We start from the raw sequence: 27,504 nt of genomic DNA, 5'->3' as shown, positions 1-27,504 counted from the left end.
GAAATCCTTCTACAAATGAAGAGGTAATAAGATTAGTGTAAAAAGAAAACACAGATCGCCAGAAGATACACAGAAAATGACCAGTCCAAACCCCCCAAGTATGTGACATATCCAGAGTGCAAAAACATGACAGAAAATTAGAACAGTCTAATAAACAGTTTGGGTTTCTCTCAAACAAAAGATCCATTGAGCCTAATGTCCTGGTAACATTTGGGTTTGTGAAGGACAGACGATTTAACCAATCATAGAAATGGATGCTTTTCTCACACCCATACTTCAAGGGTCCTGGGATACCTCAAAGCTTATGTATTTACTAAGTAAGAGGATAAATTCACATATCACAAGACTGCTTTAATAAGTCTTCATACATTTCATGACTTCTCAAAGGATGCAGATGCCTACAGGATCCAGGCAGATAACTGCTGAACAATTTCAATCACATGATTTCAGTTGTTAGGACTCCTGTATCATTACCATTTATTCCTAGATATTTGTTTTGTTGAATTTTGAGAGACCTAATTTGAGACAATTTCTCCAACTTCTCCCCATGAAGAAGTTTTCTGGTGTGGGAATATCCCTTAGTCATTGAATTACCACGATTCAAAATTTTTTCTCTCCCCCCCCCCCCCTTTTTTTTTGCTATGGCCTTATCTTGCACCCTAATCACTTCTTGGACTGACAAACTTTCTGACATCTTTTTCTTCTGCTGCTGTGTTAGTTTTCATATTTTCAACAAACTGTTTCACCAAATCTTTCTGGCTTGTCTTATTATAGTTTCAAGTTTAACTTGCTGAAACTTGTATTCTTTTCTAGCTTCCCAATCTTGACAGTTTTTGAAGGATGTCTTTTAATAGTTTCCTTTATCGCATTGCTTAATCATGCCAAATATTTCTGGCCTCTCTTTTTTCATAGGTAATATACACTTGGTCCAAGTCTTCCCTGTGATATCTTAAAAAAAAAAAAATCTCTTTATAGCTGATACCAAAGCAGGCAACACTCTGTGCATACGTCATGCATGATGAATGATTTTCTCAGTTCCACTGATAATCAGTCTGGTTTATCACAAACAGCAAGCAAGAAAGGTAAGTATCTTTGTTCATTTAAGTGGAGAGGTGCCAAATAAGTACAACTGAAAGATACCTGTTACCTGTATAGCTGCCCCAGCCAAGTAATGGAGCTGCTGACCAGAAGAAAGCTGCTATCCAAATGAGAACCAGAGCCACCGTCATACTGCTGTTGCTGATGCAGTGACCTGCAATGGCATGGTTTAGTCAGAAAATAATAGCTAGAAAGGCAAACATATCTCTATAATCGAAATGTATTCCTATGCCAACAGCTAATAAAGAAAATAGACCTATTTCAAAAAATATTAAGATGCAAAAAATGCATATTCATAAGAAAAGCTTAAATTTGAAAGCATCTGTCAAGTTTGTGTTCAAGACCGTTTGTGAACTGTGGAAATGAATGGCTTTTAAGCAGGAGACAATGTGTTTGTTGAGCACTGCAAAATTAGCAAATTCTACATTAGACTTATGTTTTGCAATTTTGTAAAAAGCAGGAAACAGTTGTATGTTAAGTTTTACATAGAAGAAGGTAAGTCTAAATTCAGAGGATTTTCTTATTCACTTCAAGGTTTTCCCTGTTAAAAAGGAGACAATACATTAGATGCTCAAACTACATTAGCCATTCAATAAAAATTATTTAATCTGTCCTGCTGTTGCCATACATTGTGGTTATTTCTTCATTTACATGGGAAATATTTATGCATCCACTAATCTCTGTTCCTCAACGTTTCTGTAAAGTTATACTGGGTGCTTGCTCAGATTTCCTCAAGAGGCAAACATAAATTATGCGCACCCTCAGATGAACATGTGATACAGCTTTGCAAAAGAAAAACGTGGGTTTTAAATACGACTTCACATAATATGTAATGAATACCAGATGTAGAATACATCACAGCCAAATTCTAGCAGCTCCAACAGCAGTTTCTGCTGAAAAATGACTTCAACAAGTCTACCTTTACAACAAACTGTGTGGAAAAAAAGACCTCCCTGCAGAAGTTCTTTTCACAGCTAATACTACTCATGCTATTAGAGAGAAAAACTCATATGATGCATCCAGTGTATTTATGCATGCTTTACCTGTGGGCATTAATATGTTCATGCCTTAAAGACGGTGCAAGCCAATCATAACAAAGGCATGAAAATTGATAATACATTATCTAAGGATGGGTGAAAAGAAGACTAGGGAGAATTTATGGAAGTTGTAGGTAGAAAGAGGAGAGATTACCTAAGGCTCTCAGTGGAAGTCAAAATTTTCAGCAGGCAGGAGGTCCAAGATGAATGTTAAGGAAAGGTTTCTACTGATCCTGTGATAAGGAGTGCCTGGGGTGAGTGTGGTGATGTAAAGAGGCATAAAGGGAAAGGAGTAGGTGATGGCATGTTTGTATAGACTTGCTGATGAGGGCTTCACAGGACAGGAAATGTGTAAAGGATTTCAAATCAGAGTTGTACTCGTATGCCTTTACAGAGGCATTTATACCAAAGGTTAATAAAATAATGAAATTCAAAAAACCAGAGAGTGGTTAGTAAAAGATTTCTAGCACTGGAGAGAGTAATGAACAGTGGTTGTTTGAGATATTCTGGTTCCAGATCAAAAGGAAGAGAAGGAAGAAGTGTGGGTGCGATGCTGTGGTGATGATGCTTTGCAGATGTGGGAGACGAGCAGGAGACAAGGGTCCATCCAGGCAGGGTCAGGTCATGGTCAGTTCTGGGGATGGCAGGAGTAATTTTCATCTCCTGTGGTGTGAAACTGTCCACCGAGGGGAGGCCGGAGAGACACGTGGGGATGGCAGGCTGCGCAGTGCTACACAAGCTGGAGGCCAGATGTGCAGACTGAATGTTCCCAGAGCCATCTAAAGCAGTCCATGATGCCTGCTGTGCATGAACCCTGGCAAAACACCCTGAAGAGTGAAAATGTTTGTATGTAGGGCAGCCTTCCGAACCAAGGGTCTTATCAATGACTGAAACTTCCTAAACATCATCTCACAGAAGATGAAATTTATTGCTTACAGTGAGATCCAGACAACCATGTATGCATCGCTTAGGAGTAATTTAAGTTGCATTTTGAAGAATACAGCGGGTGAGCAGGACCTGTGATATCTTTGGCACAAGGGTGAATTTAACCCATGGTGACCAAAGTGTACTAGTAATAATTTGGCTCTTACTGGGGTTAACCCTGAAGGACTCTGTGCACACATGTTTGTAATGTAAAAGACTGTGTTGTGTTCTGGTTTCCAATGCATCATCTAATTTATATTCGATATAGCCTGTGACTGAAAGAAATACAGATTTGCACCAGGTGCCATGAAGGCAGAATGGGCCTTGCCTTTATTCCTTACCTCTCTCAGGATGGCAGCCCTTGATGTAGCGAGTCACACTGATTACTGTAAGGGTATTAATGCTAGCCAGGCCAAAAAGAAGTGTCAGGAAGCCATCAATCTGAAAAACAAAGCAATGCAGGATGCTCTTTTACTGCAGCGAGCCGAAGGGGTGAAGAACTATAGGGATTACTCCTGTCATTTTCATGTTAATGTTCTTGAAAGTTTTTCCAGAAACCCAACTAGCAGGGAAATACAAAATGTCAGGTGCGGTTATCTTCTATAGGATCAGTGAGCAAGTAAATGTTCAAAAATTATATAAGTGCTCTGTCATGTACATAAAATAAACAAGCAAACACACCCTTACATCTATGCTTCCCTGAAATGACTTGCCAAATGAAGGAGAAAAAGGTTGAACTGAAAAGAAAAATCCCTGAATAGGCAAAAATGCACTGGATGCAGCTGTCCCGGTTAGGCAGAACAAACATGCAAACTGAACTGAGTGAGAAAAGCTTTTAAAAAAAATTAAACAAACCCATCCAAAGCTAAATCGTTCCAATAGATTGAGTTGCAATGTTGGTGCCACTGATTGCCTGCTATTGATTAAGCCCTGATCCTCACCACCTCCGACTGACGCAGGCAGAGCTGTTTGGCTGTGTAGGCTCCCACTGACGTCAGTGTCTCGGCGATATACGCGCAGGACGGTTACAACGCTGCTAGCTTCACTTTTGGGTATGGGAAGGAAGTTGCTGCTGACTGTAGTGGCGATGGATGTAGCCATCTGCTAGGGAGCACTCTACGACTGGGAAAAGATCCAGGGAAAACGCTGAAGGCAGTCCTTTTTTCTGAAAGCTTGCAATGATATACCAAACCGGCCAGAGCAGAGGAGCTCTTGGAGGTGCCAGTTTTACGCCGACTGAAGCAGGAATATTAAGCAAGTGTCTCTGGACTGTAACTTGGCATTCAAGTGGTAAAATTATCAGGAGAAAGGCACATCATTATTCTACGGGAACAAACTCCGTCTTTGTGTGAATGGGCACAAGTCCCGTGTAATTCAGTTTATCCCAGCACTGAATCTGGGGCTTTAATCCAGGCTTAAAGCTGAGACCATAGCAGATTGTATAAATTAAATTGGGTGAAGGGTTAGGAAAGGGCTGCTTCATCATTGCTTTCACTGGTGATTTTTGTTGCTACCAACGCCCTTGTATTGACTCTATATACTTCTTAATGCCAACTTTTACAGACCCACCACATTTTAAACACGTGCAAGACTTGCTACTACAACAATCTACGTCCACCTGCGCTCCACTTATGATCAGCTGATACTTGGTGTATATATGCAACCACGTTTACACCAGAAAACAGACTTCCTTGGATGTCTCAGCTACTTGCTAGAAGCTGCGCTTGGCTGAATTTGGCCCACTCTGTGCTGTGGAGATTGGTGAAGTACCTGGATATGCAAACGTGCTCTGCATTTCATTAGCCTTGTTGATGCAAACAGCTGCCACTTCTCCATTTGCTCTAACAATGCTTCATAGATGCGGAAAACAGCGTGGCCAAGGACTACTGAGAAACCAGGCTGCCTAAGCTTAAGCAATTGCATCAGTTATTAGATTAGAAAGGAAGCAGTATTTCAGCAATGATGCAAATAAACACCTTGAAATTAATTCTAAAGAGCTATGAGATCGAATACTAAAGTAGTAGGACAAGCTTCTTAGTTGTATCATAGCCCTCCTATGCTGAAACTGGTTGAGTTTTTCTGCAATAGTTCGGTGTATTTTTTATCACCTGCAGATGTAACTATTATTCTTCCACCCACCTTCCCTGACATCAGACCGAAGAGAGACAACTATATTAAGTGATCAGTTCAAACAGCCCTCGAGCACACTTACAAGGGAGGAAAGCGGGTCTAAAAATACACTCTTGCCCTTTACCATTTAAGATGAAACTCTGTCGCTATAAGAAAGAACAAGCCAAGATGTTTTCTTTGGAGTGGTGCCTTGCTAAAAAAAAATACGTAGTTTTACCTAAATCAACACAGTTCATAGGACTGATCCATTGTCAGCACCATGTCTTGTTTTCGTACAATGTCATAGCAGCGTTTCATAACAGCCAGCCACAGCTCGGCAGTTTAGGACCAGGTGACGGGGCGAGGTGCCGAGGAGGAGAGGGAGCTCTGGGGATGGCAAGAGTGCTGGGATGAAATAAATAAAGGAGGTAAATGAGGTGGCTCTTGAGCTGCAGAACGGCCTGTACAGAGGCCATCGCATCTGGAACAGGAAAACATGAGAGAGCACCCAACAAGGTTAGGGCTGCTTTGGGAGTAGGATCCCCAAACCAGTACTGTCCCTGCCACACTTCTATCGGTGATGACTTAGCTCTTGAGCCTAGCTATCCATATGCCTTTTCCCAGCAAGTCTGTCCTTTCTGCAATACTTTTATATTGGTGTCACTTAGACATAGGTCTTCAGAAGAAAATGAGGGATCTTCCTCTGCCTGTAGCCAACCTACTTCAAGCATACACCTACTGGACGTGGAAGAAAGATCTCCGCTACTTTTTCTGCTCCTGAACAGACAACACTGACTGTAGGCAGCAACCAAAGCAACTGCTTGGAACCCAAAGTAGTTAGCAACAGAAAAACTGCTTTAGCGTAGTCCCAATTTCTATAGGCAGAGATATTAATATATGTAGGTAACAAAAATATATGATATTCTCAGCCTCCTACATCTTTAAAGATAAATGGAATGACAGTCAAGGAAATACCAGGATAGTAGATAACATTTAATTACTTTGGAAGATTAATGCTCTTCCCCTTCCCTGGTTTTGTTTTTCTTTTTCTTGTATCCTACCCCTCCGCCACTCCTTCCTTCCACAGTCAGATTATTTCCTCCATTTTTGTGTAATGCAATTTTGTCCTTCCTATTATTAATGATGATCAAATAGGAGCAGTGTTAATAGGCAATAATGAATTCTGACATAAACACAAAGTTGATTGCATGGTAATTTTGATCCACCAGCTTTCCTTTTTACTCATTAAAAATCAGGAGGAGATTAGCAGTTTTCAAAGCTTTTCTCTCAGTGCTATAGTAATATTACTCCCTTGGCTACACAGATACTCACAGAACTTGCTCATTACCTTTATGTTGCCTGGAAGCTAAGCTGTCTTTTCTCTTGCTTTGTACTTGTGCCTGATTTTAAATCTCACTAATGTTCTTGGTGTACTATCTACAACCCACAATACATAAAGCTCCTACTGCATGCAAATTCGTTTCTTAAGCTTTGCTTCAACACAGGGAGAGTCAGGAATCCCCAGTGCACTATCAAATTTTTAGCTATGAGCTTGGGTGTGCCTCACTTTTACTACCTTTAATACTTACGCATCCCTACTGAATTCATAAAGGTTGTCTTCACTTAAAGCAGACAGAGTAAAATATAACCTATTGTTCCTATTATTGGATTAATCAAGAGTTAATGGCACAAAAGCAGATGGCCAAAATAGCTGTTACATTTCAGCTTAGGCTGAAGCATTGATCTCAGCAGCCAGAAAGGCTGCATCGCTCCCTCCGCTGGCCAACTGGTGAACTTGTTCCACTCTCCTGAAGTGCATTTGCTTCCCTTCAGAACCACAATGCCCCGCCTTTCTCTTCTATTTAAATTGAGATAATGAAAGTGTGAATAAAAAGATAAACTTTAAATAGAGATTATTTGTCCACTGCATGTATTTAAAGTCATCACAATAAGCTCTTTCAGAATATAGTTTTGAATACAGATCAGATTATCCCAAGATCATAATGTAAATAGATAATGGCAATAAACCTCCTTCAACCTCAAGAGACAAACAAGCAGCTAAATCAATCTTTAAGAAATACATTTGGAGAAACAACTGTAGGTACCTTTGAATAGAGAATGTTTTAAAGTTTAACAAGTTCTTAAAGTTTGCAGTAAGTGAGAAAATATTCCACTCGAGTGCGATGACAACATAATTCTCCATCCCTCCAATATACCAATAACGTGTCAACTGGACTGTAGTAACTTTGCTGTCAAGTGGAAGAACTACCAAGGTTCGTAATCCAAATCAGCCTTCGCAGGAGACTACTTAAACCTCCTAACGCACAGTGTTCCTAAAGCACTCAAATTGTTTAAAATTTACTACAATACAGGAAGTGAAAGAGACTTATCTTTTACCACACTTTCCACAACAGCGTTTGCTCATGCAACATTGCTCTGCTATGGTTGCATTCTGCCTCTTAAAATGTCTCCGCAGGCTTAAAAGGTAGCTCTTCTTAGAGGTGATTGCATTAACCCAAGCCATTATAGGTCTCTGAGAGAAACGGCACTTCATTTACTAATAAACAGTAAGAACTGATGTGCTACAGGATTAGATAGTTTAAACCATTAAGTGAGAGCATCAGACAGTATTTTGCATTCACCAAGTGATTAAACCTTTCTGTTGTTGGCATTTATTTTAAAGATAGGACAAATGTGAATGCAGTATTTAGGCTATACAATTATGCGTACAGATGTGTAATTATACCAACTATACTATATAGTTAAATGTACATTTAGTGCCATCTATTAATACATGCAGGTCAGGTTTTGGCTTTAGTAATGTTAGGGAATCCAGAATAAATCTACTTGTTTGCTTGTGGTTATTCTAGGTTTATACACTGGGTTAATCAAATGAGATTCAAAGTATACTTACTTTGGGCTGACTTTTAGCTGTTAGAGCTGTAGCCCTCTCAGGTCACAATTTATACTCGTAGTAGTACATGCCCCTATCAACGAGCATGGTTATGAATGTAACAACCCCACCAAGGGCACATCATTTAACAAATAGACAGAAATTTATTTCAGAATTTCCTTACGCAGCCTCATCAGATTATAATCTTACTTCAAGTACCCCATCTCCACATGCTTGGGAGCACCTGCTTTCTAGCTCTGGGCTGATGCCATGGGACCATGGCAGATTTCATGTCTCTCCAGTCCACCCATGAAGAATGAATGGGGAGGAAGCAACCAAGCACGCAGCTCATACTATCTCATGATCCAGATACAGTGGAAAGATTCCCATCTTCAGGTTAAATGCTGTATTGCCATTGTCTTCCTGTGAATCACTGGACAGGGAAATTAAAAAGCAGTAAATGGGAAACTCTAGCATCACCCTCTGGGAACATCCATGCTAGCTCCTGCGAAACTCTTACCAGTGAGCCTGAGCCAAAACTCCTCTCTACCTTGGAGATGTTAATTCAGAGCCTACTTATTTATTCCTAGCGGCACTATTAATATAAACAAATACACAGACAGATAAAAGAAGAAAACAGCCTCATGTGTCACCCATGTCATCTTTACATTTCCACAGAAAGCAAGGCTTGGCTTTGTGGCCTGTGGTGATCCTACCCCAATAACTGAGCTCTATTAACATCAGATTAAAGTCATGCTTTTATTTTCAAAGTAAAGAAGTACTATCTTTGCCTTTTCAGAATATTATGGTAAATGTTTCTGGAGGCTTACACATGTCTCAAGGGAAGCAGAGGTCCCACAGACTGTTCACAGGCTCTGCCAGGACCGCCCAGAGATTACAAGTGACCCTCTACGTTCTCCAAAGTACGATCATCTGTGCTGTTTCCCAGTAAGAAGGAATCTGCTTACGTAGCCACCATCAGGTTAATACAAAGTCATCCCTGATTGCTGGCTGAGCGCCCACCAGTGGAGTTACTCTTCTGATCATAAAGCTCCTAGGCACAAGGCAGGGCAGGTTAGTGATGGTACCAGTTCAGCCATTAAGTGGCCAAGACAAGAACATGCTACACCCCTGAAAGCCTGAAAAAGCTGCATGGCTGCTAGGAGATCTCCTCTTAGGTTGGTACTTTTGCCTTCTCTGGATCCTGTACCAAAATAACTAGAGAAACAGAAGATAACTGGTTTATCCCAAGAAAATGCTTATAGTCCTAAAGTGGGTATGGACTATGATGGTCTTTGCATCACAACTGTGTATGATAAGCTGGACCTGACAGCTCCTAACAGGGGGGTCACAGACGTTGCCAAGGAGTCCTAGTAGCCCAGGGAGAGCCTGGAAGGAAGTGTAAAAGATACAGGTTATTCTTGGCCTTAAAGAGTTATTATCTGGAACGCCACCAGGTGTAATGGCATCTCTTCTGCAGGGACAGTGCTGTGGAAATACTGGATGCCGTGTCATATACAGCCCATTGCAAGCATCAGTCATCTTGTTATTGATTCAGTCAGGACAGGATCAGGGTCAGGAGCCGAACGGGAATTGCTTCCTACACACTAGTGGTGTACTGACTTAATGGAATATATATTTGTAAAATAGAAGATGAGTAAATGTGAGATATTTAAGATACCCTCAGATATTATCAGTGATTTTTAAGTTTCATATGAAATTTTGCTTAAGTCAGTGAGAGGATGTGGCACCAGGGAGGAGCCAGAACAACACAAATTGTTAAGGGCTGTGGTGAGAAGATCTTGAACGATGAAGGTTAAGTGATGGACCGCATTTTTGGAGAGAAGACATTTAATCTCTTAGGAACAAACATCAGCACAGAAGAATGAGGAAGGCTACTATTTTCCACATCAGGAAACAAGAAAATGATGTTTCAAAGCCCTCTGAGAGGAAAAGCTAGTGCAGGAATAAAAATTTAGGCTTTGGAAGTCCCTGGTTCTTTAGGAGCACTATCAGACAACGAACTCCCTTTCCAGGCAGCAGTGTGTGGTTTGACGCAGTGCCTGGGTGACATGGGATGGGCTACATCAAACTCGTTAAACAAGGAAACAGGTAGTTTGAGCATTCACAATTTTTCAAGTACCAAATATATAACTTCCCTAATTTGTCGCAATTAGCTGCAGAAATAATCATTTGCAGGAAAATGAGGGAAAATTCATGGCTAATGAAAACTGGCGTAACTTCCCTGCAGTCTCATTAGTTACACTGAAATGATCTTCTATGTTTCTAATGATTCTGTTTGTGCAAAGGCACAGTTTTCCCCACCTTCCCTGCAGATGAAGTATTTTTCTCATTAAATTTGGCTTACAGATTTGTACACGAGTTGCTTTTACCTCTTTGACTGCAATGTGCACACTCTTCAGATTATATCAAGGAGGACCAGAAATAAAGAAATGGGGAAGATCTCTACAACATTTTTTTTCAGTACCCAAATCTCAATTATTCAAGGAAACAAGAATGAGGATACATTCCAGGGCTCATCATATCTGAGATATTAAAATTGCTCAGAAAAACATATCTGGGAGAGGAAGATTTATGTAGCATGGCATAGGCGAAGTAAAGGGCACTTTTTTTTTCCAATTTGCTTTATAGATCAGTCTTCACATCCTACCTTTCACAGTGAATCAGCGTGTTAAGGTGAGCTGAATACAGAGCTAATGTTACACAGCTTTTCTTCAGCACCTTTAGCACCTGTTTTATCTGTTAATGCTCTTAGTGCCAGTTCCATGATTTGACTATGGGTTTTTTTCATCTTACAGAAATGTCAGGAATGATAAACTATATATAAGTAAAATCCCAGCAATATCACACCACAGTGCTGTGCTAGGATAGTCAATAACTATTTTCATTCCCTTTTTGCATTTGGTTTAATATCTTTTAACATCTTATAGGTAGATTTTTTCAACTAAGCAGATATTAGACTACATTCCTGTGCTATTAAGATTTGAGAAAAAAAAAAAAATCTCTTTTCTCCTGTCTCAGCCTCAGTCTTAGAGCTACATGTTTAGGCACTGGGATATACAGTGATACTGCAAGATTTTTTACACCAAGCAAGGTTGTGCTAACTCAGTCTTTGGACGGGAAACCTCTGCCAAAGTCAGACACTGCAGAAAGGCGCACTGAGGATGAAGGTGCTCCTGCAGCACGCGTTCTGGCCCCAGTGGGCACCAGCACCAGTGAACGCGAGGTGTGTCTGCACGGACAGTTCCCCACAGGGAGAGAGAGGAGGAAAAACATGAAAGAACATTCGAGTGCTCCCACGTGTGGGCAAGGACAATAACAGCAACTGTCACTACATCTCCCCGGGGCCCGCTGGGAGGGAGGGTGAGCGGGAGCAAGCCTTTATCCACCTTGACGGATGTTGCTAGGGGTAAAGATGAACAGCTTGTGGATTTGTCTGGGTTTTATGAGTGAGAGCTCTGCGGTGAGTGGAGTTCTCACACGGACAGGTGCTGGGGAGAATGAGAGGCAGAGGTGGGGGTGAGACATCTATGCAAATGGGGCTTGTTACATAGGGGGGGAGTTGAAAGTGGGATGATTTTTTGAAGGAGAAAATAAATGGATGGTGGAGCAACAGGAATGGGTGGTTGTACTGGAAAAAGTGTGATGAAGAATGCATACAGATACCTCAGTACTCTTCCAAGTTTTGGGAAAGAAGGAGAAAGGAAGCCTGTGAGCTTTCATTTCAGTCCTTTCCATCTACCATTGCTTTTATTAACTGGTGTTGCTGACTGCTGAGCTACCAGTGGTCGGTCATCTCACCGACCTCACATCAGAATGTGAGGGAATACCATACCACCTACCATAATACGTAAATACTGTCTTGGCATTTACAAATGCCTAAAATCACAAACTGAGTCAATAGTCTAGCTACATCAACAACTTGTTGGTTTTACTGGTTATATTAAATGGACAGAAATCAATGTCCTTCAGGTCTATCTATAAAAGAACATAAATGCCTTTAGGGGTTTTGATTTATCAGACAATTTACAGAACATTTTGTTAAAAGAAGAAGGTATTAATCTTCTGTTTCTTCCTCAGTCAAGATTTAGCAATATTTTACAATCTGTGTATAGGAAAAGCGATAAATGCGTGTTCTGAGAAAGAAAATACCATCAATAGAATATAAAATAATTTATTCAAGATTACAAGTCCTCCCCTCAAAACTTCTGGAAAGAGCCCATATATTTTCGTTATTGATCTCAGAATTTCCTACTGTTGCAATTTTCCTTTTGGTGTTTCAGATGCCCACCTCTTATTTTTGCAAAAGATGGACATTATTACTTCTCAGAAATGTCATACTAGACCTCTACACATTTAATAACACCAAAATTGCTGGATTTTTTTAAGTGTCAGCAAAAGGCAGTGACTGGAAACGGAATCTGTAAGAGGGAGTAAGGGCCACTGTGCTCAGCTTTGCAGGGCTGCAGCTCTGGTTGCTTGCCTGGTGCAATGGTGGTCGTGGCTCTGAGCCCGATTCCCAGACTGGACGTGGCAAAAACTAGTGGGCAAAGGAGGCTCCTAAAGTGCCCAAAAGAACAAGGTGAGGGACATATCTCACCTCCCTTTTGATTTTTAATGCCTTACTCCAGGCCACAAAAGATTAGAATTGCTTGGTATTCGCAGCCATATCCTTCCCTTAACTGTGCAAGAACTTTCAAAAATTAAGCAGTGTCACTGTGAAAAGCAGAGGGAGTGCTGATCCATTCTCCCTTTTTCCCCATGGAGGCTGTGGGAGAGCTGGATTCATTTTTCTCCATCCAAAGGTGCTCAGATCCACATCCCCCGCCTAGGAACATAAGTCCCAAGACTATTCATTGCATGGAGATACTCCACTGTCCTTAGAGCAAAGAAATACCAGGGCCAGAGACAAAGAGACACTCCCTACGTGAGCGGTCAGACACCCACTGGAAGGAGGGGAACCCTCCTTGTCCAACAGCAGCATTGTTAAAGCAGGGCTATTGCACACCCAGCTTTTCTTAGAGATTCCGGTTTGTCTGGGACTTAAGCTGGCAACTCGATCAGCTACACCACCACAATTTGGAAAAGTCTGTTAAAGTGCAAGAAATCCCAGATATTTCCCTGGGTCACCTCCTCTTCAATGCACGCGCACTAAATCTGGCACTTCTAGAACGTTTTGGACTTCCTGGCCACACCATGCCCTTTCAGGATGCACATATGCCACAGGTCTGGTGCTGTCAGGAAAACTGTGCACAAATGAATTAGGGATAACAGAGTAAAACAATACATGCACGCAACGTGGGGCTCACTGCTGCTCACCACATTGCCAGTTGTTTCCGTCCAGGGTATGCCAGACAGAAATACCGTATAAAACATCAAAGCATTAAGCAGTGCAGGATTCAAAACCAGGTTTCCTCACCGTTATGTAGCAAACCCAGGTGATACAGTCGTCTCCCTCCCTCCGGCTCCCCTCTGTGATTTTATTATTCCACACAACACAAAGAAGCTTCTGCAAAAGAGAGCGAAGGCAGGTTGTTCCTGCTGGCCCTTGGTGGGACAGTGAGGGCAGGCTGCAGGGACCAGAGGTGGTGTGGGCTGAATCCTGTCAGGCAGGCTACTGTGGTGCTCACTAATACCTCAAAGCTGAACATTTATTTTTTGTTGTTGCTGTTCCTGAGGCTGTTTCCGTGCAGAGCTGGATCTGCTGGGGATGCTTTGGCACCATCTGGCTGGCCAGATGGACCGGGGATACCTAGGCCGATGGTGAGGTGGGTTCGTCTGCGACAACAGTGTCAGTCAGCACGTCAGTGGCAGTGGGTATGTCTGTGACGATACCATTACCTGGAGATAACTATGTTGTGCTCTATTGTGCTCAGATGAGATATTTCTGTTTCTTACGTGTAAGATGTAAGTAATGTTTTTTTAAAGAATAATTAGTCAATTAGTGGAAACAAGTTTAAAGTAAAGAACCAGGATTATGAAGGATTTCAAGTTCTAGGGCACTCCACAGCCCATCCTCGGTTTCTGACATGACTAAAATGCGCCTATGGGGATCAGATACGTTATAATCCTTCCCTTATACAGAGAGGCTTCCTGAAGCCTGCATCTTTTGTATTCATCACATGGTTAACAGAAACAAGAAAAACTTTGTTAGTTGATTAATAAGGTTTAGAAGAAACTGTAGTGTTTACCTGCAGAGAATTAACATTTCTTTACTTCCTACGTGCAAGAACATTTGTGCGCAATGTTATTTACAGGTTTCAGTGCGACTTCTAATTCAGCAGAACGTACGAATAAAAAATGTATGGGAAGGACAAAAATATATCCTGAGGTAGTTTTTCACTAGAAATATGGTCAATGGGGGAACAGATGGCTCTTGGTCACTGGCTTACATTCCCTGACCTGAACTTCACTATATGAACTACTTTACTTAGTGATAATATTACCAGAGGCTAAAAAATGAATGTGCTAGAGACTGACTGTCCTCCCTCTGTCCAGACCAGGACTAAGACACAGTGGTAGAACAGGGAAGGGATAAACAAGAAGCGAAAGCAGAGTCCAAAAGTCACCCTTGGAAAAACATATCCGTACTCAGCATTCAGCAGGGGTGGCATTTGGATACGGACCTACCATGCAACCTCATTCCTGAGAGAAGAGCTCTGTCAGACCTCAAAAAAACCCAAACAACAATGTTTGGCATGGGAAAGAATAGTGGTGTTTCTTCCATACAGAGGAGGAGAACAGGAGCACGCATATCTGTCCCATTCAGCGGGTATGCCACAAGATGTTCTTTTTAGCTGGAGATGCATCTCTTTTTACAGAGAGTTTTCACAGACGAGGCTGTTTGAAAGAGAAGTAGTGTTTGTCTTTCCCCCCCTCCCTCTAACTGGGGCAGCCAAGAAAGGTGAACCTTAATTTTGAAAAATGTTACCCAAGGGCACAAAAGGAGGCCCGAGTCAGAAGAAAGGAAAATAGTTACGTGGATTAAGCGACGTGAGCTCATGAAATTTCTTCATAAACAGAAATGACAGGCTAGCTTGGGAAAATAAAGATTCCCTAAGCATACCTGACAGCAGAAGCTGACTGATCAAATAGGAGCAAATGCGGACTGAAACGGACAATGACAGAAAGCCAAGCAGGGCCGTCCTCAGCAAAACAAACCGAGTCAGGGAAAACACAGGGGCCATGCTAAGGACAGAGCCACGTTCGTGTGCGCAACAGCCCAAATTGTCATCCCTCCGCTCCTGCAGAGGAGCTTGAGTGCAGTCAAGGGAACAAGAGACAAAGACTTCAGAGAGCCGTGACAGGAGGCATGGACTTTACCTTCCTGGCACCAAGCTCCTCACTCCAGTTGTGAGACCCATTCTGGTCTGACTACAAATGTATCACTTTTTATAAATACCAAAAACCAAGCAGTCAAAACCCTACTGCTGCTCAACGTTGAACATTTTTAGAATGACTTTTGTGCTGGCTGTCCACATACACACGGAACTGTTCACATCTTTTTTATGCACAGAAGCTTCCCGCTATTTCTGCACAATATTCTTCCGAAAAACAGCCACTCTACTTCCATAAGTTACTTTTTCATCACTGGCTTCTGTTTTGTCAGGCTTAATAATCAAGAAGACGGATGTCAGGGTTTAAGCATGTGTTTGAGACCCCCCAACACAGAACAAAATCTTGATGGAAAAAGGAATCCTATACGATTTTCGCTCAATAAACCACAACTAGTTCAACCACTCAACAAGTCACAAACAATTCAAACTATTTGTTCAGAGTACAAATTGACTTTTCCAGGTTACCAAGAATTTTTGTTTAACATTAATATAATATCAGTTCCTATTTGAAATGATAAATGTTAACTTGTAGAGCCTACAGAGGCTTACCAAAGCAGAAACTTTAATATTTGGCAAATCAGAGTGTTTAGAAAATCCAATGCATTATTAATATCTTGAACAAAATCTTTGGATCCCAATACCTTAAAACTCTGCTTGATATCCTTATTTTACAAATGAATGCTGTTTAAAACCAGGAGATCCAAATAAGATTACTTAACACACCCTGACCAACAAACTATCTGGGTACCCCAAAAATGTTATGGACTGCTTCTCTCCTTGTAAAGGGCAGTTCAAGTACAGGAAGATTAAGCACACCTTCATCCCAGTCTTTTTGCGTCTTAAAGAAAAAAAAAAAGGCGCCAGATTATCATACTGAGACTCTAAATAACTCGAAGTCAGGCAAAGAGGGACCCCCAGGCAGAAGCATTGTGGAAGAAAGGTGTAAGGCTGCTGACAGAAGACTCCCACGCAAATCAAGAGGTACGGACACAGCGTGCCAGGACGTGTTGATTCCTGTGTGTGCTCTTTTTTACAGCCCAAAAAAAGGAGCCACAGCATAGACGGGGCTCTGGGAGAGCTTAGACTGGGGAGGCAGAAGGGTCATTTAATGTTACCTCTTTCAACCTGCTGGGTTGTAAAAGTTAAGCTATGCTACAGATCTTGGTTCAGGATTTCACACTGAATGGCTTTCCTCGTCTTACATAGGAAGTCTGCAGCAAAGCTGGAACTGAACCCAGAGATCCAGATTTCACCTTTCCTTTCTTAATCATAGCTTCAACCTTCCTTGAAACAGGGAAAAAAGTTTAATTCTGAGTGTGGGAGTGAATTTTACAGTTTTCAGGTATGTCTGTTTATCTGATGACTTTAAAGGTTTCCACTAATTAAAAAAAAAAAAAAAAAAAAATTAAAGAGAGGTCCTTGAAATTTCTCCTCAACGGACCTTAGACTGCAATTGTAGGTGTTGTCTTCAGAGAAATAGTGGGATTTTGCTGAGGAAATAATTAACTTCATTTTGATAAATCCTTTTCTGCCAAATGGCTATAGACATACATTTTAAACAAGAAAATAATATTTTTTTTAGATCAAGCTACAGCTCCTAGGTTAATCAGAATCTTCTGTGGGAAGATCTCCTCTCTGGGTAAACTGAACCTTTGTATTGAAAGGGAGGGGACATGAGCTGTAAAAGTTCTTTCATCTATGTTGCACAATAGTTCAACTTCCTTTAAAAAAAATAAATTAAGAAAAAAAACACCAAAAAAAGCCAAGAAAAGAGGATTATTTCTCTTTCCCTTTTCCTTCATCATGATCTTTCTTACACCTTGCCGTAGGCTATCCTGTCATTTTCAGATTTTTGATTCCTTCGTGAAACAGACACACTACATATAATCTTTCTCGCAGATGTTGCCAAAAGCACCAGGGAACCAGGCTTGTGCCTATCTAAGCATGGGATCTATTTGTATTCTGTCTATGCAGGTGTGTGTCAGAATTAACAATAACAACATTTTCCAAGTTCTCCAACAAAAAGTCGCTTCCAAGTTCAGGGATGACTGTGCCATGAAGTTAAGTCACTCATCCTACCACAGGCAACGAATCAACCAAGAATTTAAGAGTAAGATTGAAGAGTTACGACTGATTTGGTACAAGAAGTTGTACGCTAAAATATATGGGTATACCCAAGTGTGGAGGCTTTGCTCTACACGCCTTGTCAGGTAGGAGTTTACGCTGCTTTAAGTCAAACATTAAAGTGCCAACAACCAAACTGACTTCAGGGGAGCCGAACAAGCATAGCCTACACCTTCGCTTTCCAACATGAGTGGGAGCTATGACATGAAGTAAATACCCCAAACTAGTAGGAACTATTGCGAATAGATAGAAAAAAATCACTGAAAATTGGTCAAACACTGATTAAATGCATAGATTTATGCATGTAACAAAAGAGAACACTGTCCTTTTGGAAGGTCAGTTAGTACTTCTTTTCACACTTTTGGGCCTCCCTACTTATTTATATATAGTATACACAAGGAAATAGCTGCACCTATTTTGTCTAATTAAGTGTAATCCAATCTTACCTGGCAAGTCCATATCGATGTGATAATGAATCCATCGTCTCTGAAGACATTGAAGATTTCAATGATCCCCCGTGAATAACCAAACACAGAGATACTGGCATCGGATACTGCCAAGTTAAATGTGAGGTAGTCGGTGGGCTGCAGAAGATGTCTCTGTTTATACAGGACAAAAATCACAATGCTGTTTCCAAACCAAGACAGCCAACCTGGAAAAAAATAATTAAATCCATGAAATCAAAAAGCAAATAAAGCGAGAAGCAGTTCAGTGTGCAAATGTGCATCGTCTCTTCTAAAATTACCCTTTTGTTCCATTAGAAACAAATTAAACCAGATTATCTGTTGGAAAACCTATGCCTGAAGCCTTCTTAAGTAGCTGGGTACATTTCAGAAGCAGGAACAAGTGAAAAACTCCTGCAATAAAACAAAACAAATATGAAGAGCTGCTGCTGCTTCATCTGTCAAAGATCCACCATTTAAGGGCCTAAAGAAGTTTTGTGTTGTTTTTTTTTTTTCCTTAGAGAACAGATGAAACTCATGAAATGTAACACCTGAGGAAAAAAAGGAAGGAAGAAAGATTGGTAGAGTGGAGCAGAGACTACAAACAATCTGCCAAAAGCTGCAGCTCTTCAGGTGTGTTGCATATGATAACAGATAACGAAAGTTCATGCAGATAGCCAGAGAGCTGCTTCACCAGTCCTCTCTCGAGAAGCGCAGTTTCTTCTCTTATAGCAGTCCAGCCTCTCCTCCGCAGCAAAGCCTGTCCCAGATGGGAACAGTTTTCAGTAATACACCTGATAATCTATGTGAAGAGAACTTTTAGAACAGCTCTTTCAGAAGCTTTAAAGTCTTTTTTAATGTATTTTTAAAGAAAGCTGTGTCCTCTCTTGCTCTCCTGGAACAGAGATGCTCGACTTGTACATGTCTAGTTACATGAGGAAAACGCAAGGGAGATGACTGTGGATCTGGTAAAAGTTATTCGGTTGGAGAGACCTAGAGCTTCCGAATGCGCGTGGCTACTGCTCCGCCTATTAGTGCAAGACCTTAGTAGGTCGGATACCACTTTTTGGAATGATGTAGACACATAAAAATGAGTGTCTTTTAACAAAATATTCACTCACAAGCATCAGGCTGGGTGCTGAAAATGAGACTTAGCCAGTGAAGGGGATGGCTCCAGGGCGGCTGCTGGAGCGCGGCTGAGCAGCAGGTCGGGCAGCACCCGGCTCCCTGTTCGCTCACGTTTCAACCCCCAAACCAGCTCTGCCACTGCCGACATAGGTAGCCTTACTTCACCTTGGCAATGTGGAGCAAAACACCACCTCTTTTGCGTGCCTGCAGCCTAGGACAGGTTTAGGAACCCAGCAGCTGGTGGTTTTGTTCCCCACAGTTGATGCCAGGATACAACATTAACTGCCAGGTGAGGGGGGAAAAGTGCTGCTCCACAGCCAGGCACAAGCAGTAGCTATCCCAGAGTAAGGTGCTGTGGGTTAACACAGCAAGAGGTGAATATATGCACTGAAGAGGGACATGACATGGTGGCATCGCACAGCATCTCTGGGTATTCAAGGGAGTTTGTGAGATGAAAGATGGCTGACAGGTTTAACGTGGCAAGAGGGCAGCTGCCGTCCTTCAGGAAGCATCAACAGTCCCACATGTTGGGAACACAACGCTTCTCTGCTGGGCTGCCTCGGCTAGGAAGGGAGGGGAGAAAATTCCCTCCAAATCTCCAGGAGGAGAGTATCATGAGCTGAAGTGCCAAAGAGCAAGGCGCTTGCTCTCCAAACAGAGAGGTCGGGTACTTACTGCCCGGTGAGGTGCTCTGGGTAGTCTGGAGTGGGAGGGGAGGTGGTTGATGGGGCAGTCTCTGTACAGCACTAGGAACTGCTTTTTCCGCAGAGCAATTTCCTTTTAATAACTTCTCTTTGCAAACCTGCCAAGCTGCCGCTGCTGCTCTGGCTTGCTTAGCAAATGCACGTGGTTAACTAAAGAGCTTTTGAACTGGGAAGAGCTGACGTGTCAGCATATGGTATTAACCAGAAATAGTCACTGGTGCAATGATACACCAAGATACAGACATATATTTTTTATATATTTCATTATAAGGATAAGATCAACAATAATAAGTACATCTTATTCTGGCCACTAGGTGACAATGTTTCTTAATCAAGTTTCGTTTCAAACGGCTGCATGCACTTTAAGTCAGGAATTGTTTCTGACTTTCGTCCGAGTCTAGGTATTATAAATAGGCAGAGCAGGGCACTGGAGGAGGACAGCTTTGGCAACGCATCAGGATAGTCTGCAAGGCAAACATGGAAGTTGTGTTGTTTGTGTGTGTCAGCTCTACCTTCCGTAAGGCAAGACAGTTCTCAAGACAGCGGGCATGGAAATATTTTCCCTGTCAATACAAAGACATAGTGCTAAAATGGCAGGCAGAATAAAATGGCACCTACTTTCTAAATAGAAGCATTTGTCAATGCAGTGCAATGGATAGGAGGGCTACCCTTAAACTGTCATACACGTGCACTTCCTGGGAACATACAGAGCAAATTCCCCCTGCCTGCAGAGTAAGGGAGTTTTCAGTTAAAGTACCTTAAGGAAGTAACTGAGCAAAAAGTCACGTAAAACAACAATACACATATTTTAGATCGGGGTGACAGAGGCACGGTATTTGTGATCACCTTTGAAGCTATATTCACACACTGAGGGCGGGGATGAGGAAAGCACCGACAGAAAATTACCGAGCAAGTGTGCGCACAGCCCTTTGCAGGAACGGCACAATCCTTTTAATGAGAACCTACAGTGGCATATCCAGCCCCTAAAACGTCTGATGTGTCTGGGAAGTCGACCATATTAATACTCTGATCAACAAACTGGAGGAACTAAATACTCAGTAAACTTTGAAGTAACCAGAGGGAAAACCAGTGGTTGCATAAAAATGCAATCAGCCGGAGAGGTGACTGTGGGACACTGGATCCCTGCACGATCAGATAGCTGTGCTGGGCTGGGGTTGCTGACTATACTGACTGATTGACTTTTAAAAAACCCACCACAAAACACAAAACCAACACGTGAAAACAACCAACCTCCCACCCAAACCCTGACAGCACAACAGGGAAAAAGGTTGAAAATGTGCTGTGGAGGAAGCACAGCCACAGCTCTGACCCTCAGCGAGGGCAGGGATCTCCTCGACTGGTTTGCAGGGGGTATGTGCCTCGGGGGAGATGCCACGCAGATCTAGAGCCCAGAAAGAAACCTCTGAACTTTGAAGTGCTATTAGGTGTTGGTGTCACCAGGTGGCAACTCAATAAAACAGAAGATAGAAAGGAAACAACCAAGGGAACCAGTTTCATTTTTTGCGGGCTGCCAGTGATAATCACTCATAAGAGTATATGAGGAAAAAAACCCAAAAGCAAACCCAAACATCCAACCCCAGCATCCTAAGGCAATTCTGGTGAGATAGGACAGGTTCCAACTGAGATCAAAACGTGGCTGAGAGAGAAAAAAAAATAGCAGATAGGAAGAAACTGAGCACTTCCCCCCACCATAAGGTTCAGAGAGGACTCGCATTGCCCCCATAATTTTGTCTGATATGGGCTGCTCATCAGTGAGAGGTGCTGGCCTCTGAAGGGGCAAAATGCACAGATAACATAGAACTGCTGAAGTTCGTCACCACGGGGCAGGACTGAGAGCAGCTGTTGTGAGGCTGGCAGTATCAGAGCAGAACAGGTTAAGTGAGTGTTGATAAAAGCTAAATACTGAACAGCTAAGGAGTCACCTTTACTCCTCAGACACCCCCAGAAAAGTATTTGGTACCACATTAGCAAACGTTGGGAGGTAGGAGGAATAGAATCTACAGCAGTATTAAAAATATTACATTGCCTTCACACATTTCAGTAGTAAATCTTCCCCTGGAATAATACCCCCTAATAGAGCATTTAAATCCACAGATATTACAAGTGCTCCCCAAAGGAGGCTGGTGCTGTTATCCATGATTTCTGGGGGAGGCACAGGAAGGCTGCCAAGCAAGCTGGTGGTAGTCAGGAACCAAACCCCTATCGACAAAGTCCTGTATCGGTGTGCTGTCTGCCAGCCCCTGCAAAGAAAGCACCGGAAAAGCAGACAGTGAGAGAGACTGGGGATATTGAAAAACCCTCTGCTGAAAGCGACTGAGAACAGTGAGATTGTTTAGCTCCGGGAATAGCTAAGAGGGAACACAACAATTTTACAAAGATTTCTACCAGATCATTCAAGCCTGAGTATCCAGACATACCCTCTTTTTCTCTCATGTACCTGACATGGGCTTTGAACAAGCAATAAACACCTGAGGCTGTATGTAATTTCATTGTTAACACTCAATTTATGTGTTTGCAGAGTTAAATTTGATACAAAGGAACTGGTAGCTCCGAGCTGGTCATCCACATTTCCAACAGATGACGGCATCCCTGCCCAGCTAAAACAGGTTATTATATTTGTACTTAGACTTGTTTATTAGATATTGTTGCATGGCCTTTACTTGTAAAATCTGACAAGAATGAATTAGAAAAATGGGTGTTTCAACTCACCCATCTGCAGTTTAAAATATACAGGGAGCCTTAAGTGGAAAAATTCAAGAAATGAGAGCAAAAGGTAAAGGCTCAGTGTCACAAGACAAGCTACGCTTTCCCCCTCAGCAAATAACCTTATCTCTGGGACAGAAGGTGGATTGAGCATCTAGGTGTAGAGCAGGCACGATAAAGTCAATTACTGATTCAACTACCTATACACAAGCATAAATGTCTGTCTGAAGAGGTTTGCTGTAAAAGATTTTCAGACCAGAAAACTTTATTTAAAGCAATGATAAAATCTAAAGATTTTGCAAAGCTGTCATTAACTGCTGCAACTGCGAAGTGATCCTGCTCTGGGTTTAGTCTTCCCTGCTAATTAAACGTACGCAATATCCTATCCAGGGCATATTGCCAATTTTGGCAGGAAGGATAGAAGTCATCATGTTTTAGACTTGACAAAGCGTGGAGAGATTATTTGCTCAATAAATGCAATCATTTTGTGGATGAATGTTTTGTGAATAGCTTGTTTCCTTTCCCACCTTCTTAGATTTATCTGTCAAATAACGTCCAAAACTAACGCTCATTCTGTCACTTGTCAAATAACAGCGTACTGTTACTATTCGGACACGTGGGCCGTTTAAAGGTATGTTTGGGTCTTGTGGTCTGTTTCAATTTCCTGATGGGGTTGATAATGCTCTCAGCACGCCTTTCTGATACGAGCACTTGCGAAAAGTCAGAATTTGTTCTCTAGCAAATATTCTCTCATACTGACTTAAAATTTCCTTTCATGCCAAATATTCATTCCAACAGTCCCAGTTAAATTTGAAACTAGGGAAAATGAGCACAGAGGAAATTGTGTATGAATGCAGAAAAGAAAAATTTACTTAAGAATTCCAATTAATAGTTATAGAGAAAAAAATGCTTTGGTTTTTCCCCCTGGGTCTAGGTTTGACTTAGCTAGCTACAATGGACGGCACTTCTAAATTGCACCTAATGATTTAATCTATACAAGGATTTTCCACAGAACTATACCACTTAGGGCAAAGGCAAAAAGGGGTCAGATGTAACGCTAGCAACAGGACAAGCTCCCCCCATCTGTCAAAGACAGTTCTGAGCTCATGGAAGGGAAGAATGGAAACAGAGCGCTGCCTTCAGAAAGGGGATGCTGATGCAGCTGGCGTAACAAAGGGTAACGCAGTGCCCGATATCTCCTGCAGCTAGTCCCTCCAAGCATGCTGTGATGACTCACCGCTATGGGATTGGCATTGCCTTTTTCCCCCCACTTTGCTGGTCCCTTGGCCAAAGCGTTTGCAAGGAGAATGATGGCACGGTGACTCGGATGCCAAGAAGCAGTGCAGCGATCTCAAAATCCATCAGCATTTGCAAAATGCACTCATGTGCTTCACTGCTGGTTTGATGTTAGAGTGCGATACCTATTCCAGCACGGGCTGTGAGCTCAAGTGTCTGTACAGCATTCTGAGAACCCCTCTGCCTGGGTCTGACAGCCTCGCTGGTGTATGATATATGACACATACATCAGTGTCCTGTCTGTCGCATATGACATCCACGCTACCTGTGACATGTGAGAATTTCCAGAAGGGGACACACAAAGAGGCCCCTTCTCAGCAAAAGGTGTTAGATTACGATTCTTGGATATTCGTGTCCTCTGTCAAGATGTGTGACTCTGGGAAGGCTTGGCCAAAGACAGTCAGTTTTTTTGGACTGTACCCTGCAAAGGTGAAGAGATATAGAGGAACCCCATCTTCTGGGTAAGTGCTAACACCCATCACATACATACCTTTGGTGTTGGAAATGTATGTCAGAATTTGCAAAAAGCTGCACTGGTGTAATTAGATTTAAAAGAGAAGAAAACTTGTAGCGGTTACAGAAGTGTAATCACTGAAGCTGTTTTCCACAGGCGTCAAAACCCCAGAAGTGTGAAATATGAACAGCTTTGGGACTTTGCGTAAGGAAGTACCCACAGACCCCTGCAAACGCAGATTGTCTCTCCAGACCCCTAAAGAAGCGCAGGCACGGGAAGGTAACGCACGGACTGGCCTTTGTCCTCTGCTGCCAGAAGGGCAAGAGGGAGTCTGCATAACAGAGTACTTTGCTCTGCCACATCACTGCTCCCCAGGCTGAGTTATCGGTGCGCGTAAAACTAATAGCTGTAAATTAATATGGTTGGTGCTTGCAGAAGTGCAGCAGTAGACCTTTGAGGAGAAAAAGACACAGGGCCTTTTCTCATTTATGTATTATTAGCAGATTTTTTTTTCAAAGTTCCTATTGCAAAAAGGTATGCCTACTTCCATCACATTTTAACCAGATTCACACTACGCTTAACTTGGAGTAGTGCTATTACTGGTTATATATACTCTGCAAGAAATGCAACTTGAGTTTTGAATCTGGAGGTTAAGTTTCAAGAATAGCAGTTATGACATGCCAAGCATTTGCAAACTTGGCAGAAGGATCTGGAGCTTTCAAAAAACAATAGGCATACAACCTAAAAGCTCAGGCACCTAGGTACGTTAAAAAGTATTTGCTAGAAAATGTGGGGTCACCATTAGGAAGCAGCAGAGGAAAACATCTCTGCTGGTCAATTGATGGAAGAAGTTTCAACTACCAGTGTGATGCAGAGGCAACACTAGGAGGGATCAGTAGAGCTGGAGAAGTGTTAATATTAATGTGAATGGCAATGGCAAGACCTTGCTTGGATGCTGTATTCAGTCCTGGCTATAAGGGGAAAAAAAAAGAGCAAAAAGGTTCCGGTTGGAAAAGAGTGCAAAAGGCTGATAGGATGATATGCTCAGATGACAGGGGAAAGAATATTATGACAGGAGATAAATAAATTCCAATATTAAAAAAAACCAAGCCCCAAATAAACCAAACACACCCCTCCTCCCCCCCTTCACTTGCCTAAATAGGAATGAAAAGGTTGAACACAGGGTATGATCGTTCCTTCAGGAATACAGAGCGGCCGTAGAATGTTAATTGCAGGTAAAAAAAAAATATTTCATTTAAAAGGAGTGATAAAAAGGGTATAAAGTTGGCATGATCGCTTTAGCGATAGAATTTGGGGAAAGGCTCCTACTCAACAGAGAAACCAAGTCAGGAGCAGGCTGTCAATTGGACAAGTGGTAGCAACATGAAAGAAACCCTGGCCAGTTACATGAGGGAGCATGATAGCTTCATAAATGAGATTATGTATTGTCACAGCAGGGGACTGGCCTTGCTGACCTAAGATGTTCTTTCTAGTCTTAAGTGCAACTGATTAATTCATTAGCTGATGGTGCAGCCATTTCCCAGCCATTCATGAAGGGATACGCAGATGTGAACAGATTGGGGATAAATTGGAACAACTGTGATTTATCTTGCAGCCACTCTTCTAATTAAGTCTCCTAAGATAGAAGCCATACATTTTTTCTACTAGAATCTCTGTTTTTATTTTAAACATGACTTTTCCCATCATAGGTCATATTGGTAAAAAAAAAAAATCTCATGTAAACTTATTAGAATATACTTAGCATTTTACATTGTAACTTCCATACACCTTTCTCAAGCATAAGCTGAGGGCTAGTAAGCTACTTGCAACATGTGATAAGCTTAGAAAAAAAAAAATCTGTTTAGATCAATCATTTAAAAACACAAACATTACTGTATATGCTGTTTAGAGGAACAGATTTAATAAAAGTTATGTTTTCTTGTATTTTCCTGTGAGGTTTTATGGTTGGAAATTTTGATTACCTAGCAAGCTTGCATTCTTTGAAAGTTTCCTTGTATGCTGCAACGAGTCTGCCCCAAATAAACAATATTTAAACAAACAAAAGAAAATTGCTCTGAGATCAAACTGAGTTCATATTGGGTGCTATTTTCAAATCCTTATTATACACTTAAATGGCTGTCTGGCAGCAGAACCTAAACAAACTCACGGTATTGTGACTGCTAACACAGGACAGTGTTTTAGTACTTAGATCTTTCATAGATCCTGTTTGAAGAAGTTTATTTCTATGTGCATCAAGCATTTACATCAAGAGCAGCACAAATAGTTAAAAAAAATTTTAAAGCTACGGAACTGTATTTTCTGTCTCTGCAGGACGTAACTGTAGGATGCCAACTGTCCAGCAGCAGTCAAAACTCTGGAAATCACAGAACATTAATACAGTGCTACCGAGACATGAGAAGACACAGAAGTACCGTGCACTTCTAATAAGGTACTTTTTTAATCTTCCCACAGATTGAATGAACTTTGAAAGTTTACAGGCTTGCCTATTTTATTCCCCTCAAGATTTCTGCATTGATTACTCATCTCTTTTTAACAAAAGACAGCTGTACCTCTTTGGTCTTGTAATAGCTGGAGAAAAAAGTTGCATTTTCTAACATCCTGTTCCATTAGGGATGAAACCCAAATGAATCGCTTTGGACTTAATACCAACCCCTACTTAGGAGCTTCCTTTCACATCCCAGCCGAGTACGTACCTAAAGCCAGTAGGTAGAAACCTATGATAGTCTCCCCTTGCTCTGTGACAGCCGCCTCTCTGCTCAGAAAACTGATGTTGTTGTTCCTCCAGGGTGCCTGTGGAGAAAACTGGGCAGACATTTTCAGCGGAGCTTATGACCCAGAAATTGCCCTTTCCCCAGTACGTCTCAGCGAAATAAAATGGTTCCAGCCTTTCCCTCAGTTTCTGGTCCCTGTATTTGAGGGAGCTCTTCAATGAGACTAACGATCTAAAGAAGGAAATCTCAAGGGACAGGAGCTTTGCAGCCTTCTGACCTGTTCTTCTTCACTAATCCTATCTATTAATACAGCCGTGAATCTGCGGCCAGCCCAAGACAGCAGATTTCCTCATATCCTTATTACTGCTACATGCAAAAATCTTTAATGAAGAGTAAGTATCTGACAAAAAGATGACTTCTTTTAAAATAGGGTGATACCACATAACCTACAGGCACACCCACAAACATAGTGCATATTGA

General features: G+C 41.8%; 1 protein-coding gene across 1 annotated transcript in view; it reads right to left on the bottom strand.

Annotated features, from left to right (window-relative positions):
- Positions 1-27,127, bottom strand: part of LOC129204853 (opsin-5-like) — a 31,584-nt gene extending 4,457 nt beyond the window's left edge. The window contains exons 1-4 of the mRNA XM_054821561.1: positions 27,007-27,127; positions 17,990-18,195; positions 3,401-3,500; positions 1,148-1,252 (exon numbers count right to left, since the gene is read on the bottom strand). Coding sequence (XP_054677536.1) covers positions 1,148-1,252; positions 3,401-3,500; positions 17,990-18,195; positions 27,007-27,127 — 532 coding nt within the window. The remainder of the gene's footprint in view (positions 1-1,147; positions 1,253-3,400; positions 3,501-17,989; positions 18,196-27,006) is intronic.
- Positions 27,128-27,504: the final 377 nt, after the last annotated feature.

Source organism: Grus americana, chromosome 3 (assembly GCF_028858705.1).
Source record: "Grus americana isolate bGruAme1 chromosome 3, bGruAme1.mat, whole genome shotgun sequence".
Lineage (NCBI taxonomy): Eukaryota > Metazoa > Chordata > Aves > Gruiformes > Gruidae > Grus > Grus americana.
This window is presented reverse-complemented; position numbering and strand designations above follow the sequence as displayed.